General features: G+C 41.9%; 1 protein-coding gene across 2 annotated transcripts; it reads left to right on the top strand.

The window, feature by feature from the left end:
• Positions 1–1,228: 1,228 nt before the first annotated feature.
• On the top strand, positions 1,229–16,360 carry appl2 (adaptor protein, phosphotyrosine interaction, PH domain and leucine zipper containing 2). Of its 2 annotated transcripts, none has more exons than XM_069163276.1 (21): positions 1,229–1,306; positions 2,963–3,061; positions 3,776–3,835; positions 4,526–4,597; positions 5,577–5,664; positions 5,831–5,872; positions 5,962–6,020; positions 6,466–6,612; positions 7,186–7,268; positions 7,524–7,676; positions 9,788–9,976; positions 10,074–10,116; positions 10,370–10,426; positions 11,899–11,993; positions 12,929–13,084; positions 13,327–13,379; positions 13,496–13,670; positions 14,560–14,596; positions 14,739–14,894; positions 15,002–15,049; positions 15,562–16,360. In XM_069163276.1, the coding sequence occupies exons 1-21, from the start codon at positions 1,250–1,252 to the stop codon at positions 15,691–15,693; spliced, it is 2,001 nt and encodes a 666-aa protein (XP_069019377.1). In that variant the 5' UTR covers positions 1,229–1,249; the 3' UTR covers positions 15,694–16,360. The 2 variants fall into 2 exon arrangements, with proteins under 2 accessions (XP_069019377.1, XP_069019376.1); XM_069163275.1 differs by having other exon boundaries at positions 11,899–12,017.
• The last annotated feature ends 240 nt before the right edge of the window (positions 16,361–16,600 follow it).

Below are 16,600 nucleotides of genomic sequence, written 5' to 3'. Positions count from 1 at the left end.
TGTGTGTGTGTGTGTGCGCATGCGTGCATGCGTGCATGTGCAGCCTCAACAGGAAGTGTGATGTAATTAGAGAACCAGTAGCTCCAACAATACTCAGCACATCTCATGTTCTGCCTATTATTTGTGAATCATGACTGAGGTAGAACAAGAGGAGAGCTGATCACTTCCCACACTTTTAAGTGTGATTTTGAGAGACATGTGGCTCCCTCTCAACTGTGGTTCATATCCATTTATATTGCCAAAAATAATTCCCAGATTGCCTTATAACAATCATATTATACCTACCTTAGCAATACTGTGCAGGCTAAAAATGTTGACATCCCATTTAAAAAGAAATTAAAAAAAAAACATAAATGGATGTTGCGCTGAAACATCAGATCTATTAATTGTTTAATTGATTGACAGAAACATAACTCTTTTAACTTAACTCTAGGAGAAAACAGAACTTTTGCTGTCCACTAACATTTGTTTGATTTGATTGAACAGAAAGTGAAGCTTGTAAATGAATTAATTTTGAAGAAAAAAATCAAGGCCTATCTGCCTCAATTATTATTTTGATACGCTGATGTTTCTGGTAATATTGTTCTTTTCAATATCATTTTGAATCCAGAATTTGTACGAGCAACTAAATATTTTTACTTGGCTCTAATGATAAATTTGCTTCAGTAAAAGATGTGAGTGCTGCTGAGTGAAGACTCATTCTGTTCTCACAATCGGTCAAACAATAATTTATGGACCTTAAAAAAACCCATTAAAGGTTGTTGGAGTGTAACGACGTGCAATCACACATTTTTGTAAGAGCGTGACTTTTATTACAAGAGGAGAATTTCTTATTTTGAAATTAAACGCTGCAATTCTTTATGTGACCGCACAGGGTCGCTGTTGACAGTAAAATGGAAAACATTCCAGCCCGACTTCATCTTTAGTTCGTCGATAGCGTCAGAGTTTTTCTGTAAACAAATCACATATTTAGAACAGAAGTAAATTAAATATGAAATTACAAATATATAATCCAGAGTTTGAGTTTGGCTGTTTTTACCATATATATATATATATATATATATATATATGTCTGTTTTTTTACTGCTCATCTCACCAATTGCTGTTGACGGTGACGTCATCAGACTGATTCTTGGCCCCGCCTCCAACTGCGACGTGTTCCTCTCATCCGCGCGGAGACTTCTGGGAAACAGAGTCCACGCTTTCCATCGCTCCAGCTCCCGCTCCCTTCTCCTCCACCGCTAACAAGATGCCGGCCGTACATCACAAACTGCTCCTGGAGGACGCTTTACAGGACAGTCCTCAGGTAGGCCTTGTAACGTTTAGGGACCCCGACTGTCAGGTTAAGGGCGTTACGAGCGCCGAAAGCGAGCTTCCTTAGCCCGGACGGTATCCAGCTCCCCGGTGCAGGCTCTTCCCGCCGGCCGATGACAGCTCTCGGTTTGTTGTGGGAATGTAATCCTCCGGCAGCCTGCAAAACGCTGTTTTAATTCACAACAGCACGTCATCACCATCTGCTTTTGTACGTCTTTGTTGTATTTGGGAAGCCACCGGCCCGTGACGGGGTTTTCCTCCCACTGTCAGAGGCGGTTTTCAGGCGTGCCTCCAGACCGGTGTCACTCACAAGCCTCCTTCACAACCACGACAACCCTCTTACGAACATTTTATTTCTTACTATCGTTATGAAGTTATATTTTGGGGCTGAACCCTGTTCGTCAACCGAGCCTGATTCCCTGGATGTGGGAGGGGTTTCCATTATCGGACTCCCCTGGCATTAGTCACCGGCCTGCAACAGGGAGGAATCACTAAGTAAACACTGTATTTGATGCTCACAGGTTTGTAATGCTGAACGGAAGTTGTGCATTAAGTCTTGAGACCTCACGCATGAATCTCAGTGATGCCGATGTTAAATCCAAAGGCGGTGGTTGCTGTTGTGGCCTGCTGTCTGCCGTCTGTTGCGTCACTCTCCCTCCTCACAGGGCTGACCTCTGATGGTTCATGCCTGCAGGGCCATTTCTCTCTTTTTGAGTTTTTTTTTTTTTTTTTTTTTTTGTCCTTCAAAATGCAACGTCTCCTGAGAAAGGCCCTGCGTCTTTCTGCAGTGAAATGTAAACATGGCCGAGGTTGACAATGGTTATTTCTTTTCGATGTGAAATGACTCACCGTCCCCGTTGTGGTGAAAGTCAACTGGAGTGAACTGTAAACAGACTTTACCTGATGGGTGTTTTCGTATCTGCCCTGCATTGCTGCACCTGTTTATGGAAAAAAAAAAAAAAAAAGCTTCACCCAGACAGGATTTTCCCAGTTTGCATAGCCAGCCTGCAGTGAAATCATTACGCCTTTAGTTTCACTTCAAAGCTGCACAGCAGTGTGCATATTGCAATATTGCAGCCACTTTCATTTCTTTCACTCGGAGACATATGTCCTCTTTCAACTTCTAAAAAAATGTTTTTAAACTTGAGTTTTCATGATGACGGGTTCACAACCAAACCAAAAGCGCGATACAAGTGCAGACCATTTAGCACTTGTGGTTAAAATCCAGTATTTATAATTGGAGCTAATAATTAACTTCATGGTTTGGTTCATCTGCAGATTATATTAGACTACTTGCTTTTATTGTAATTTTTTTTATAAAGGTCAGAAAACAGCTAAACATGCCCATTATAATGTCCTAGAAACCAGAAAGATGTCTTCAAATGACTTTCTACGTCTGATTAATAGAACCTGATCTCAGAGACATTCAGCTTACCAACTTGTAGGACAAAAAAAAAAAAAGCAAAATATCTTCACATTTGGGAACCAGAAAAACAGGATTGAGTTTAGTTCTCAAAATAATAATTGTCTCTCTGTTCATTAGGACCATAATCGTTTTTGTTCTGTCTGCAGTTATCCAACTATTTTCTCATCTATTCCTGCCTTTATCATATTGATCAAAAGAGTGTGTGAATGTTTTGTCTCACAGACTCGCTCTTTGCTCAGCGTGTTTGAGGAAGATGCGGGGATGCTTACAGACTACACCAACAAGCTGCTCCAGTCCATGCAGCGAGTGTTTGGAGCCCAGGTACTAAACAAAACACAAACATACAGACACACTCACATCAGCTGTGTGTGACTGTGAAACACACACACACACACACACACACACACTTCACACCTCATTTTATTTGCCTGACCGAAGATGATTCTGGGTTGGACATATTTGCATCAGTGAACTCCAGTACAGTTTTGTTTTGATTTGAAGATGGCGCCTCAGTCTTAGTTTCTGATGAGACAAATACCCATCTAGGATATCAAACACTAACCTCACCCTGTAGAAACAGATGAGAAACGTTTGAGTATCGAAATTCATTCTTGAACTTTGTAAAACAAAATCATATAAACTGAAATGTCCAGTAAGATGAAAATTTAATTTTAAGCGGTTTTTAAACTGAAAGGGTGTCAGTTTGTCCTCACATTTCCCCAGTAAGTGTATTGTGTAGCTGTTGGTGAGACTTCACTGAGCAGCATGCTCACTTGTTGCCGTTACATCACATGTTTCATTGTGCTGCTCTAAAAATGTATATTAACATGGCTTTAGACCTTTTCTGAACCAACCGTAGTCCACTGGTACAACTGGCAGTTATTTGACATGAGCCTTGATCCGCCCGTTATTCCTTCGCTTCCTTTTATTCATTTATAAGGTTGAAGAGCAAAATGACATATAGAGGCAAGAGACAAATCCTAAGTAATCCAGTCTGTTAACATGTCGCTGTCCCTCCATCTGTTCCCCCGACAGAGTGAGATGGGATTGGCCACAGAGCAGCTCTCACAACAACTTCTGGACTACGAGAAGAAAGTAAGTATGGGTAGCATCAGCGTGACTTAATCCTTGATGTGTTCTCATGGCGAGTGTTGGCGAAATCCTTCAAGTAACTCTGCAAATGTGCTGCAACAATTATACTCCATATGTGACTGCATGAAGCAAATAGAACTTCTATCATGAGCCGTGTCAGGATGGGTTGTCGTGACACACCTATTAGGATAATAAATGTCTGCTGAATATCTCCTAACATGTGAGTATGCCTCACGCCATCTTTGCATGTGGATCTCTGTGAAATCTCTCTGCATGAAAAAAAAAACTTGCAGAAGTGCCTCTGTGGGTAATCTATGATGTTTTCTGCAGCTGACAAGAAGCAAAGAGTACAATAGTTGCTGAAATTAGTGCAGCATTTATTTTAAATCATGCAGGAAAAAAAATGATATGTGGATCAAGCTGAAAGACAAATGCTGGACATACTGAGTGCACGTTGTTGTAGAAGAAAAAAAACAAAGCATTGATGTGCAACTGCTGCAACCTTTTAGCTCATTTAACAAGGGTTATAACTCAGCATCTCAGCACTGGGTTCATTAACATCTTTGGCCTCGTTCCATTTCGGTGATGTGCCAGAAATCCTGGCAGAACTTTTAACTTCTCAGCCTGTAGTATGGGCTGGCTTGACGCAACATTATGCAGTTTCATGGCTAAAACGTCTTTGTTTCTGTCTAGAATTTTGCCCTTGGAAAAGGTGACGAGGAGGTAATCAGTACGCTGCAGAACTTCGCCAAAACCGTCGGGGAGGTGAGGCCTGTGCTCTCGACGTTGTTGTTCCATGTGTGTATATTCAGGTGTGGTGCGTGCACAGCAGAAGAGAGGGATGATAAACTACCGCAGAGTCTGCAGTTGGTCCTTTTATCACATTACAAAGGATATTACACCCGTTTTACTCGAGCACGCTGGAGAGAATGACCTCAATGAGAAGACCTCAGGACTATCATCCCTGGAAGACCAGAACTGAGTGTCTGAGAGGGGAATGGTGGGGTGGATATGATGTGCATCACCCCGGATGGATGAAGCAGCAGCAGCAGCAGCAGGTTATTGGATGGGTAGATGAAGGTGGGGCTGTGCAGGCTCACGAATGTAGACTGAACAGATGGGCCCTGTCTCTGTCAGCCGTGGGGGTCCACTAGCCTGCCCAGTCAGCACTCAGGAAACACACACACACACACACACACACACACACACACACACACACACACACACAACTGCTCAGAGGACACAGGCTGATTGTTTGCTTGACCTTTTACCTCATCATCTACAGAGGAGAGCTCATTTCACAGTGAGAATTAGGTCCACGACTTCACCTAATCTGCTGAACTTCAGCACTTGCTAAATCATTCAGATTAAACTGGATGTCGGCTCGTTAGACGTTGCCATGTAGCTTGTTGATAAGCGTCGGGAATAGCTGCAGGGAATAACTGTAGGATTTGCTCGTTTGTGCGATGCCCGTTTCCAATATCAGAGTAAACAGTAAGTTTTATTATTCTCTTTATGAAATGCGCTCTTCCACAGTATGGGTTTATTATGATGTAGGGGAGGCATCGTCTGCCGTTATGGCCACATTTCACTGAAGATGTAATTTTCCGGCTTGCTGGCAGGAAATGGTTCTGTAAATATTAAAATACACTGAAATCCCTCAAGATGTTTGGCAGGGGTTCATCTGCTGTTTGTGTCCTTGCGCGGTGCTTGAGATATGTGTAATCTGTTTTGTGTGGTGCAGCTGAACTCGCTCCACTCCGAGTTAGCCAACCAGATGGCTGACGGCATGGTCTTCCCCTTGATCCAGTTCAGAGAGAAAGACCTCACAGGTAGAGTCGCACAGACATGTACAAAAAAAATACTCATTATCATAGTGCATGTCTTCATATCGGTAGAGGAAAGATAATATAAAGATACAAAACAAAACGATAATGAACTTTTAAACATCTGTTGTTGATATTTTAACAAAATGTGCTAAATGTTGAATTTTTGCAGAGATAAGTACACTGAAGGAGATATTTGGCATCGCCACTGATGGTAAGTACACACTTTTATGAGTTTGACAAAATAAATGAAAGGCAGTAGTTATTATCTGACACTTGTGTCTTTTCTCTTGTGCTGTGCAGAGCATGAGGCAGCTATGGTCAAGTACAGCCGGTTGCCCAAGAAGAAGGAGAATGAGAAGGTAGAGTAACTGCAAAGTGCTTTCTCAGCTTCATGATGCAGCGGTTTTTTTTTTTTTTTCTCATCCATTACAAGCTGTAAAAAGACTTGCAGTGCATTAATGCCAGTGTTAATGCACTTGGAGTGTTTTATAAGCGTTTGGAAAAAGCACAGAGATAAAAATGAAATAATCCTCAGCTACCAGGCTTCACCGTGGTAACACAACCTTACCAACACTCCACATTATCATGGCTGCAAAGATAAGGTTCTTTTGCTATTTGCGTGTATTGAGCGTGTCAGCATGTCTTCTTAAACAAACAGGATAATGCGACTTTGTTGCTTATTTGTATGCGTGTGAGAGCAGGACAAATGTTTGCATATGTATGAGTGCGTGTGCAGAGCCTGATAGTGCGTTTTATGCCGAACACTTCTACATTTGCATGTTTAACCCTCTCCTGTCCGGACAGCTGAAGGCCGACTTGGTGAAGGAGGTGGCCTACACCAGAAGGAAGCAGCACCAGGCCTCGCTGCAGTATTACTGCGCCCTCAACGCCCTGCAGTATCGCAAGAGAGTAGCCATGCTCGAACCGATGCTGGGCTACACTCAGGCACAGGTACTGAGCTACCGCACACATATAAACCGAGCCAGACCTGGTCGTCATATCGGTATTCAAAGTCAATATTTAAAAATGAGACCCGATTTCTTCATTGGTTTACAAAGGACACTTGTTAGTGTGTAACGTGTTGAAAGAATATGAACTACTACTACTTTGATACTGTCCTAAGCCACAATTATTCAATTATTTGATTAGTCAATCAGAAGAAAATTAAGCTGGAACTATTTTTATGCTGATGCAATGGTTTTAATCATTTTTCAAGAAGAAAATGCCAAACATTCTTTGTTTCCAGCTTCTCAAATGTGAAGATTTAATGCTTTTCTGTTTCATATATCAGAGCAAACTGAATGTGTTTGGGTTTATGACTGTTAAATCAATATTAATAAAGGAGGTATTTAAATACATCCCCTTTGGCTGTCTAACATTTTACAGACAATTGATTAATTGATAAAATAAGGGGGAGATAAATAAAAAATGAAAATAATAGTCACTTGCAGCCCTATGTGTGACAGCTGTAAAAATGAAATGAAATATCATATGAACGACTCGCTGTGATGTCTTTTCTTTCAGATCGGCTTCTTCAAGAAAGGCATTGAGCTGGTGTCAAAGAAAATGGACTGTTTTCTCTCTTCTGTGTCCAACATGACGCAAAGGTAAAGAATATTTCATTAACTTTAGTTTTAATGCGTCTCATAGAAGTGATTAAGTGATTGTTTGGTAGGATTCTAAACAAAACAAATTTCAATGTCATGCTCTGATTTCCCCAAAATCCCATATTTTTGATTTTACAACATTGTGCTTTATGATTTTGTCTTGTATTTGAATGCTTTTGTAGAAAAAAACATAATCTAATTTCTGAACGTCTGTTTAGACAGATGTCACCAGTATTAAAACTCTTCTCTGTCCAGTATCCAGGCCCAGCTGGACTCGGAGGCGGAGGCCATGCGTATGGCCCAGAGGGAGCTTCTGTCTGTGGAGGACACTGTCTATATGCCAGATAAGGACGACGAGCCTGTCAATCGCACACTTATCCAGAAGGCTGGCTACCTAAACATTAGGAAGTAAGATTAATTACAATCATGATGGCCCTATCTGAAATCCAAGGACACTTCCTATTCATGTAGTGTTTCACAGTCAATATGTTAAAGGGTGTCTTTGAACTGAAAACACATTGAACAGCTGTGGAACAAGCTTTAAATCTGTCCTTGTTTCACTTGTTTGACATCTTGGATTTTGTCAGGAAATGAAATGTGGCGCAATACATGGTGCAGTCAACACACAGTGGCTACAGAAGAATATGAATGTCTAAATTACCCAAACACAACCGAAAAATAATTGTTTTCCTCTCTTGCTAGAGTCGCTTCAAATCCGCACAAACTCCGTAAACAAAAGGTCTGTCACAGCAGACGAGGTGGGTCAGGTAACATGTTGACAGTGTGCGCTGTCAGCTTATTGTAGAGTAGATGTATGAGAGGGGAAACTTCCTTAATGGCTTCAGGGGATAAAACTGCAGCGTAGCTCACATTGTGATTTAGTGAAATGTCAGAGCTGTCAAACTCTGTCTCTCCCTCATATACATCCAAAGTCTTTGACAAATGTCCGTGACACCAGAGAAAAAGGTTTCCACAGAATGCCATCCTGTTTAATGACACACTGCCAGCAGCCTCAGACGCTTGTCAAATGGAGCCGAGGCCAGAGAACATTTGCTATTTCAAATGGTTTCCCAATATTAAGGGTCTGAGTCACACAGGGCTGCGTGAGCCATAATAATCAAGGGCAAATTTATCTGGGAATATTTTGTGACCAGACTGTATGAGGAGAAGGCTTCCAGATAAGCAATTCAAATGAGTCATACGGAGCAGCTGGGTTTGGAATGAAGTGACTCAGGGTTGAAATTGCATTGTCATGTTTCGACAAAACAAATTTAAAACCAAAACGCCCTTAAAATCAGATGACAAGTAAAAAACAGAGGAACACTCGGCATTTATTTATGAAAAGTAATTTCCGTTTTAGATTTTGAATATCAAATCATGTATCTAAATAAGTAATGTGGCTGATTCCTTATGCAACACAAACATTATTTGATCAGGGGTGTAAAATTGGAGATGTGGATTCACAATAAACAATACACCGTTCATTACCATAAACAAGATGTAAATGCATAGATATTGTTATGCAAGATAAAAGACCAGACTGCTGATCAAAGAGAAAGGATGATGCCAAACAATGACTTGTAAACACAACCTGAATGTAATAATTCCATATTTGTATGCGACATAAAAAGAGGCATTATGTTTTTGGGTTGTCTGGCCATCTGTCTGCCTCAGTCTTTTGAACGTGATACCTCAGGAATGCCTTGAAGTAATTTCTTGGACTGTGGTACAAACGTCCACTTGAACAAAAGGATGAACAGATTTTGATGGTCAAAGATAATTGTGTTCTCACAAAACTCATTTGTGATCATAACTGTAGAATTAGTGCACTAATTATGACCAAAACATTTTTATCAGTTTTTTATGACAAATGTCTAAGAGGCTGAAATGATGATGAAGAGACATTTTATATACTAAAGGTACAACTTCACTGTCGCCTTTATAATTTTTCAAAAGCACTTTTCTCACCAATATACAGTGCTGTAGTTCAAGAACAGAAAAGGGGGGGAAGAAAACTCCCCAACAAGAGAAGGGAGATCGACATGAAACGTTGCTTTTGTGCTTTCAACTACACTGATTGAAAAAGTAACGATAAGAAAATTGTAATCATTCCAAGAAGTGTACCTGCTTCAGCTCAGAGGGCTGTTCGCCCCGGAGCCGTGGATGTTATGAACGCTGATGGTTTTGCAAGAAATACATGCAGTGTTTGTGTGTTCATAGCTGGTCAATGAACATTATGTTTATCAGGCTCTGTGTTTGACATGCTCCATGTTGCCTGGTACAGATGGTCCATGCAGTATTTGATCAGTATTGCACTTCTCAGCTGTTGTCTGCCTGACAGAAACTCGTGTATTTACAACTTTGCACAAAGCTAAAACACCGTATACACGCATGCGTGTGCGCAAAAATGATTTTATCCAAAGCCGGGAGAACAAAAACTATGTAACCGTTTAAATACTTATGGTCTGGACTGTGTATTTACTGCCTTGATTCACACACCTTTTCCTCCTCTTCTTCAGTAAAACAGGCCTGGTGACCACAGCCTGGGACCGACTATACTTCTTCACCCAGGGGGGGAACCTCATGTGCCAGCCGCGTGGAGCGGTGGCGGGGGGCATGGTGCTGGACCTGGACAACAGCTCCGTCATGGCTGTGGAGTGTGAGGACAGACGCTACTGTTTTCAGATAGCGTCCCCTTCAGGAAAGACGTACGCCCGCCTTCTCCACACATCCAACAATTAGACCAATGCAGAAACATGAATAAGTGACTGGATGTGCTTTATTAAACTCTCTTCACGTCTCCAGGTCAATGATTCTACAAGCCGAGAGCAAAAAGGAGTATGAAGAAGTAAGTGTGAAAAAGGCCGTTCAAACAGCTGTGTTTGATCTTCGTTCTTTCACATCTTCATCACAAAGAAATCTGCTGCTACAAGTATCTGTCATAGAACAATGGAGGAGCTGTCAAGACTCATTTGTGTGGTTTTCATATGTGGATCTTGTGCTTGGACACATCTGACTGACCTGTCACAGCTGCTTTCAGTCAAGTGATTTCTTGCCGGAGCTGGCGGAAGTCTTAATTTGGCTTTGTGTTTCTTTTTCAGTGGATTTGCACTGTGAACAACATTTCCAGACAGATCTACCTGACTGACAACCCAGAGGTAAAAGCTTCGTACCCAGTCGCACGGATACACAATGGAAGTTTAAAAAAAAAAAAAAGTAAACCAGACGGAATAAAAGTTAACGGTAGTTTAACTACCCATGTTGCTGTCATTCGGTTAGTCGGTGACTATTTTCTGCCTGTTTAGGGAACTTATCTTCTGCTTAAGAAACAAAAAGTAATTGTTTTGTTTCAGTGCTGTTATGTAGCCCTCCCTCCTTCCTTTCCTCCCTCCTTCCTTCCTTCCCTCTGTCCTTCCTTTCCTCCGTCCGTCCAACTTCCTTCCTTCCTTCCCTTCCTCCTTCCGCTTCCCCCCTCCCTCCTTCCTCTTGTATCTCACAGCTGTCGTTGCCTTTACAGCTACTTAATCCCAGGATTTTACATGTTTGCCGGAGGCTTGTCTCTATGAAATGTTTATTATTCAGAAACAACTCTCCTGTAACTGCCTCCAAAATCACCCTCTCCCTCACTTAATTATTTCCTCACCGTGTAGTTTTTCATCAAAATAAGTCATTATTACAGATTTCAGACACTAATCATCAGGGTTTACATCAGTTACTGTCACCTGAAAATTATGCGTTTATCACCTCAGGAGCAAATAGCACAGCGCTGCAGGATTTTAAGCGAACAGCTGCGTGTTTGTACACAGTACAGAGGCTGCTGAATACTGTTTTATTTTGTCAATTGTTAAGGACACGAGACAGAATTGAGACAGTGCAGTGACGGTAATAAAAAAAAAGAAAAAGAAAATGCAGACTGTCATTCCAGTTCATGCAACATAAAGATTATGAACAAAACACACAAAGGAAAAACACAAGATACGCTGGTAATGAAGTATAAAGCACCAAGCAGAAGATTGAGGATGATTGCCGACACAATAACAAAGATTATCTAATTGTTCAAATTAAAACGATTTGCCCTCATTCTCTTTCTAACGTGGGTGTTTGGGAAACAGCCCGGACTCCCCCTCAGTTGTCTCATTTATTGATCTGTATTCTGCGCCTCCTTTGGTCTCTGTGATTTCATTATTGATACAGTCTAGGTGTTGTTTCCACGAATTAGATTATATAAACCCAGTGCCGTGCAGTGACCAAACTTGGTCTCCAATAACCCCTTCATTTAAAACATCCCCTTCAATAGATGACCGTTTCTCACATATATTAAGGCATTAGCTCTAATTATTTTCCAATTTGTATCCACCTGACTACTTCGTCAATTTGTTTTGAACACTAATAAATTAGTCAGTTCCCGCAAATCCTATCCTCAATGACATGAGCACGGACTCCGACTTCAATTGAAAGGCTTAAAAGGGAAATCTGCTTTTTTTTTGAGGGATCGATGCTGGTCAATAGACCCGTTTATGTTACAGCGAGCAAACGTGAGATCGAGATGGTGAAGAGGTTGCCAACGTTTTAGGTATATTTAGACACTTTCTAAACGACTCGCCTGCCGATGCTGTTTGTTGGATGTTAGGCCGTGGCCATCCGGATGAACCAAAGCGCCATCCAGGCCGTCACTCCCATCACCAGCTTCGAGAAGAGACAAGAAGGCTCGCCCAACCCCGACAGGTCAGGCACGCTGCTGCTGCTGCTGTAAGAACACTACACATACACCGTGTCGTCTCCTGAAGTTTACAAAGCTCATTATCTGACTGTGACGAGACTGTCACTCGTCATTGCTTTGCTAGCTGCGTGTTGAACACGGATGTTACACTTTAATAATAATAAAAAAATAAACTTTCGTTTGTACAGCATCTTTCATGCGTAGAATGCAACTCAAAGTGCTTTGCAGGATTATCCGATTTCATGTCTTTGCTTTTACCTTCGTCTGTGAAGCGCTTTGAGCTGCATTTTTGTTGCACACAAGTCAGCAATAAAAAAAAAAAAAAAAAAACGTGCAAGTTCATAAAAGTAAGTCTTGAGCTATTTCTTAAAACTGTCAGCAGAAGTCGGTGTATTCATTTGCAGCGGAAGTTCGTTCCGAACCTTAAATGCATAAAAACAGAAGGCCGATTTTTACAGTTCATTTTCGAAGTTGGCCAGCCGGCAGTACTAAATCTCAGAGAACGGTTCGATAAATGAAGCTCTGTGTTCTAGTTCAGGCAGAGCACTGAAGGGGCCCTCGTGTCGCCCGGCCGGTCGTCTAATGTACGCTCTGTATTATTGATAGATCTGCTGCTCGGCTAACGTCGCATTCTGACAAGTAGACTTCTGCTTTTCAAGTCTGTCTGAAAACAACAGTCGGCTCTCGACATCAAACAGGTTTTGCTTGCTGTAATCATTCCTCCTGCTCGCGCTGCCCTAACGAGATCATTTGTTAAAGCAATTCCAGCATAGGTGAGGGGAGGCTGTTATTATTGCTGTCTGATGAAAGTGTGTATGTTTTCATAGTTCCTGTTTTCAGTATGTGCACTTATCTTCTATTGAGCAGTGGATGTTTTTTTTTGTTTTTTTAGGGGTTAATTCCGGAAAACTCATCTTTATTCTGTGTCTCGCTCCTGCAGAGCAAAGCCAGGAGGTGTTCATGTTGCCAGCAGCGGTTCCCAGAAAACAGGCGCTGCTCCGGAGCCAGAGGACCTGATCGCCCCTGGGACGCCCATCCAGTTTGACATCATGCTGCCAGCCTCCGAGTTTCAGGACCAGAACAGAGGTGGTGGGAGGTGAGGGGAAGGGGGGACGGCTGGGGCGGGACGTTGGTGTGAGTGCTTGTTTGTGTATGAGTAAGAACCAGATAGTGATGCGGGTACCAGTGGGTAGAGTATAATTTCCTAAACGTTGGCCTCATTGTGGTCATTATATCATTTCCAGGAAGCTGAATGCTTCCCAATAGCTCCACGCATGGGGTTTAATTGTTGTTGTTTTTTTTGCTTATGTGTGTGTGTTTGTGGTCCCATCCTGACAGACGCACAAATCCATTTGGAGAAACGGATGATGACTGTTCAACAGAGAGTGATGGTAACTGTTCCCCATAACCCAAATGCACTGTAATGGTCCACTCTTTCTCAAGAGCTTTTAAAGTATTATGTATTATGTGTGTGTGTGTGTGTGTGTGCGTGCGCGCGGGTGTGCAGACTCCCTCCTGCAGCAGGTATTCGCGGTGCGCTTCCTGGGCTCCATGGCTGTCCGCTGTGGCAACAACCAGGAGGTGATCTACGAGGCCATGAGGCAGGTGCTGGCCGCTCGAGCCATCCACAACATCTTCAGGACCACCGAGTCCCACCTCATGGTCACCAGCAGCAGCCTCAGGTAGAACTTAACACAGGTTCAGGAACTTCTACATGAATACCACAAAGACATATCGGTGTGATCCCCCATTTATAGCGATAGAAAATGTCTAAACAAATGCTTCAGTTATTGTTTTCTTTACAATATTGCAGGAGTCAAATTTGATACCATTGTAGCTACCTCTTAGTGCTGTTTGGGATTTCTTAGTAAGTTCTTGGTCCTGTTGCCCGGTCGACAGACAGTTATCCAATGATATTCCTGTAAGTTTTCAATAGCTAGAACGTCATCTGACACCGTCTCTCTGCCTTCAGTTAGACATTATTTTGATCATCATTAAAACTGTCTTTATAATTACATTTCCTCCATTAAAACTTAAATGTGTCTAAATTGGACCTTGATCACAGCTGATAGTCCTAAAATCCTGAAGCATTCCGCATCATGCTGCGCTGCAGGGGAAGAAAAAAAAAAATCATTTTTAAAGGAGGTTTTAGAGCTAAATCTGTCTTTTTAAATATTACATTTGATCCCACTTCACGTAGTTCTATGGTCTTGTCAGTGGTGGGAATCACAAAGCCCCAAGATACGAAACCACAGTGAAACTCGAACCGTCTCATTAAAACACTAATATTTGCAACAAAGAACTTATTTTCAGACGGGGTGTCGAGCTGCCATAGTACCGGGATTGATTTTCATATTTGTTAAGAAGTTTCACCTTGCGTGAGCAATGTTTTTCTCGTATGATATTAAGACACGAAGGAGAAGTCACACGGTTTATGATTATCCCCGAAAGTTGCTGTTAAAACTTGTTCATGCCTGAACACAATCAGAAAGAGAGACTCGAGCTCACTAACGAGTATTCCCGAGGTGTTTGTATATTTCCACTGAAGTTTCTATTTTCTCTTCTCAACAGGTTGATCGACCCGCAAACTCAAGTCACAAGAATAAGTGTAAGTGTCACCAGAAGATGGAGTCACTACTTTTTTTTTTTTTTTAAGGGGTGAGGTCATGATGCGTGTAGTTTAATAAAAAAAAAAAAAATAAAAAAAAAGTTTTTTAAAAACTCTTTCTAAACGTCTTTCATTTCTCAAGTTTCATCTGGGAGATGTGTGTCAGTTTGCCGCCCACCAAGAGAACGGGAGGCTGATGGGATTCGTGGTTGAAGGCAGAGACTGGAGTGACGGAGACGAGGAGGGAGAGCCTTCGTTCAGCGCCTTCGTCTTTGAGAGCAACACGGAAGGCGAAAAGGTCGATTCACCAACATCGCCGACTCTGAAGTTTTAAAAGGAGATGACGCGTATTAGCGGAAAGCACAAAGTGAATGTTCACCTGCGTCTCTTTGTCTTTATTCACAGATATGTTACACCATAAACTTGGCCAAGGACATTACAGAAGCCAAGAAGGTAACGTCATCAGAGAGAAGCACTCAAAACGGTTATCCATCTGCATTTAATGTCAAAACTATTTACTTGGTAGTTTGATGCAGAACACTATTTTAAAGGCATAAACACTGTAACACAATTATATAAATTATCTAGGTGTTTTTTTTTACAAGGAAGTGATCTCACGGTAATATTGCCCTGTAAGGAAGATCGATGGCATTTTCTGTGATTAAAAAAAAAAACACACAAAAAAAACATTGTCATCATTGCCAAGTTTAATTTTTTGATGTCTGTTTTCATTTCACAACAATAAACCTTTTTTTATTTTGTGACTATTAAAATAAGTAGAAACTCACCCTCTAGAGGAAATGCTTTACCTCTTACAGCCCCGGTGGCATAAAGGTAGCAGGAGGTACATTTAGAATTTAATTTAACGTCGCAACTTGAGGAATTTAATCACAATATGAATAAAGTACATTCTTACTCAGCTGGGCCTCTGATTATTTCTTTTTTTTTCTTTTTTTTTTTACCAGGATCCAGAGGCCCTGGCTCAGCTGATGAAGAACATGCCTCTGACCAACGATGGCAAGTTCCTGCTCCTGGAGCCTGAGACGGACGACGCGACCAATGGAGCAGGACAAGAAGATCTGGAGTCCGAGGCCTAGTCCCACTAAACCCCCCCCCCCAAAAAAAAAAAAAAAAAAAAAAAAAAACTAAGACCAGGGCCACTGTCCAGCTTTTTTTTTCCAGGAGGGGAAGACTGACCCCGGATGACGGTCTCATCCTAAAACTCTGGTACTGTAACACCAACAATAGAGAGTGTAGTTGACCCTGTGTTACTAGATCTCCATCTCTTTCGCTGTGCTAAAAGGCAGATGACGGCAGGGTGGAGGTAAGTTTGGGGTGGAGGGGGGGGGGGGGGGGGGGGGGGGGGGGGGGTTGGCAGGACCATTAAAAAGCACATCTCGCGGCTGCTCCATCAGATCTGCTTTTCCGTGGTCACGCTGCCGCGTCGGTCTTTGGGTTTGGAGTTCCGTCTTTGCGCCACTGTAGGCGGCACGCGCATCAAAAGGGACAACCGCTCTGGTACTTGCATACTCCTCGTTGTCTTCTAATATCCCAGGCCAGCGAACAGAAGGTGGTGAATCATTGGCTTCGGTTTAGGTTTACATTTATATTTAGGTTTACATAGTTTGGAGTTTTTGCGTGTTTAACCCTTTTACTTTGTTTTACTTGTTAACTCGTATGCGAGGCTCTTATGCAACAACTTTTGGCATTTATTTCTTGATTATTCATGTACAGAAAAAAAAAAAAAGGCGATTATACCTCGGAGGTTTATATCGGTTCAGTAACACGTGGTGACTACAGAATGCACTTATTGAGAAATCGGAAGGGTTTTAAGTCAACAAAGGGACGTAAAAGACGTCAGTTCCTGACCGTCGCATTGTTTAATGACGTTACCCCCGGTGATCACGTGTCTTGAAGCAGCGGACCCAGCTGGCATGAGTCATTGTTGTTCTTTCTTCATTCTTGCTACTATGAATTTACAGACTTGACTTTAGCATTCCCACT

Source organism: Embiotoca jacksoni, unplaced genomic scaffold, assembly GCF_022577435.1.
Source record: "Embiotoca jacksoni isolate LCO1_2020_lvr unplaced genomic scaffold, fEmbJac1.0.p SCAF_3, whole genome shotgun sequence".
NCBI lineage: Eukaryota > Metazoa > Chordata > Actinopteri > Embiotocidae > Embiotoca > Embiotoca jacksoni.
Note: the sequence above shows the minus strand (reverse complement) of the source record. Positions and strands in the feature narration are given on the sequence as shown.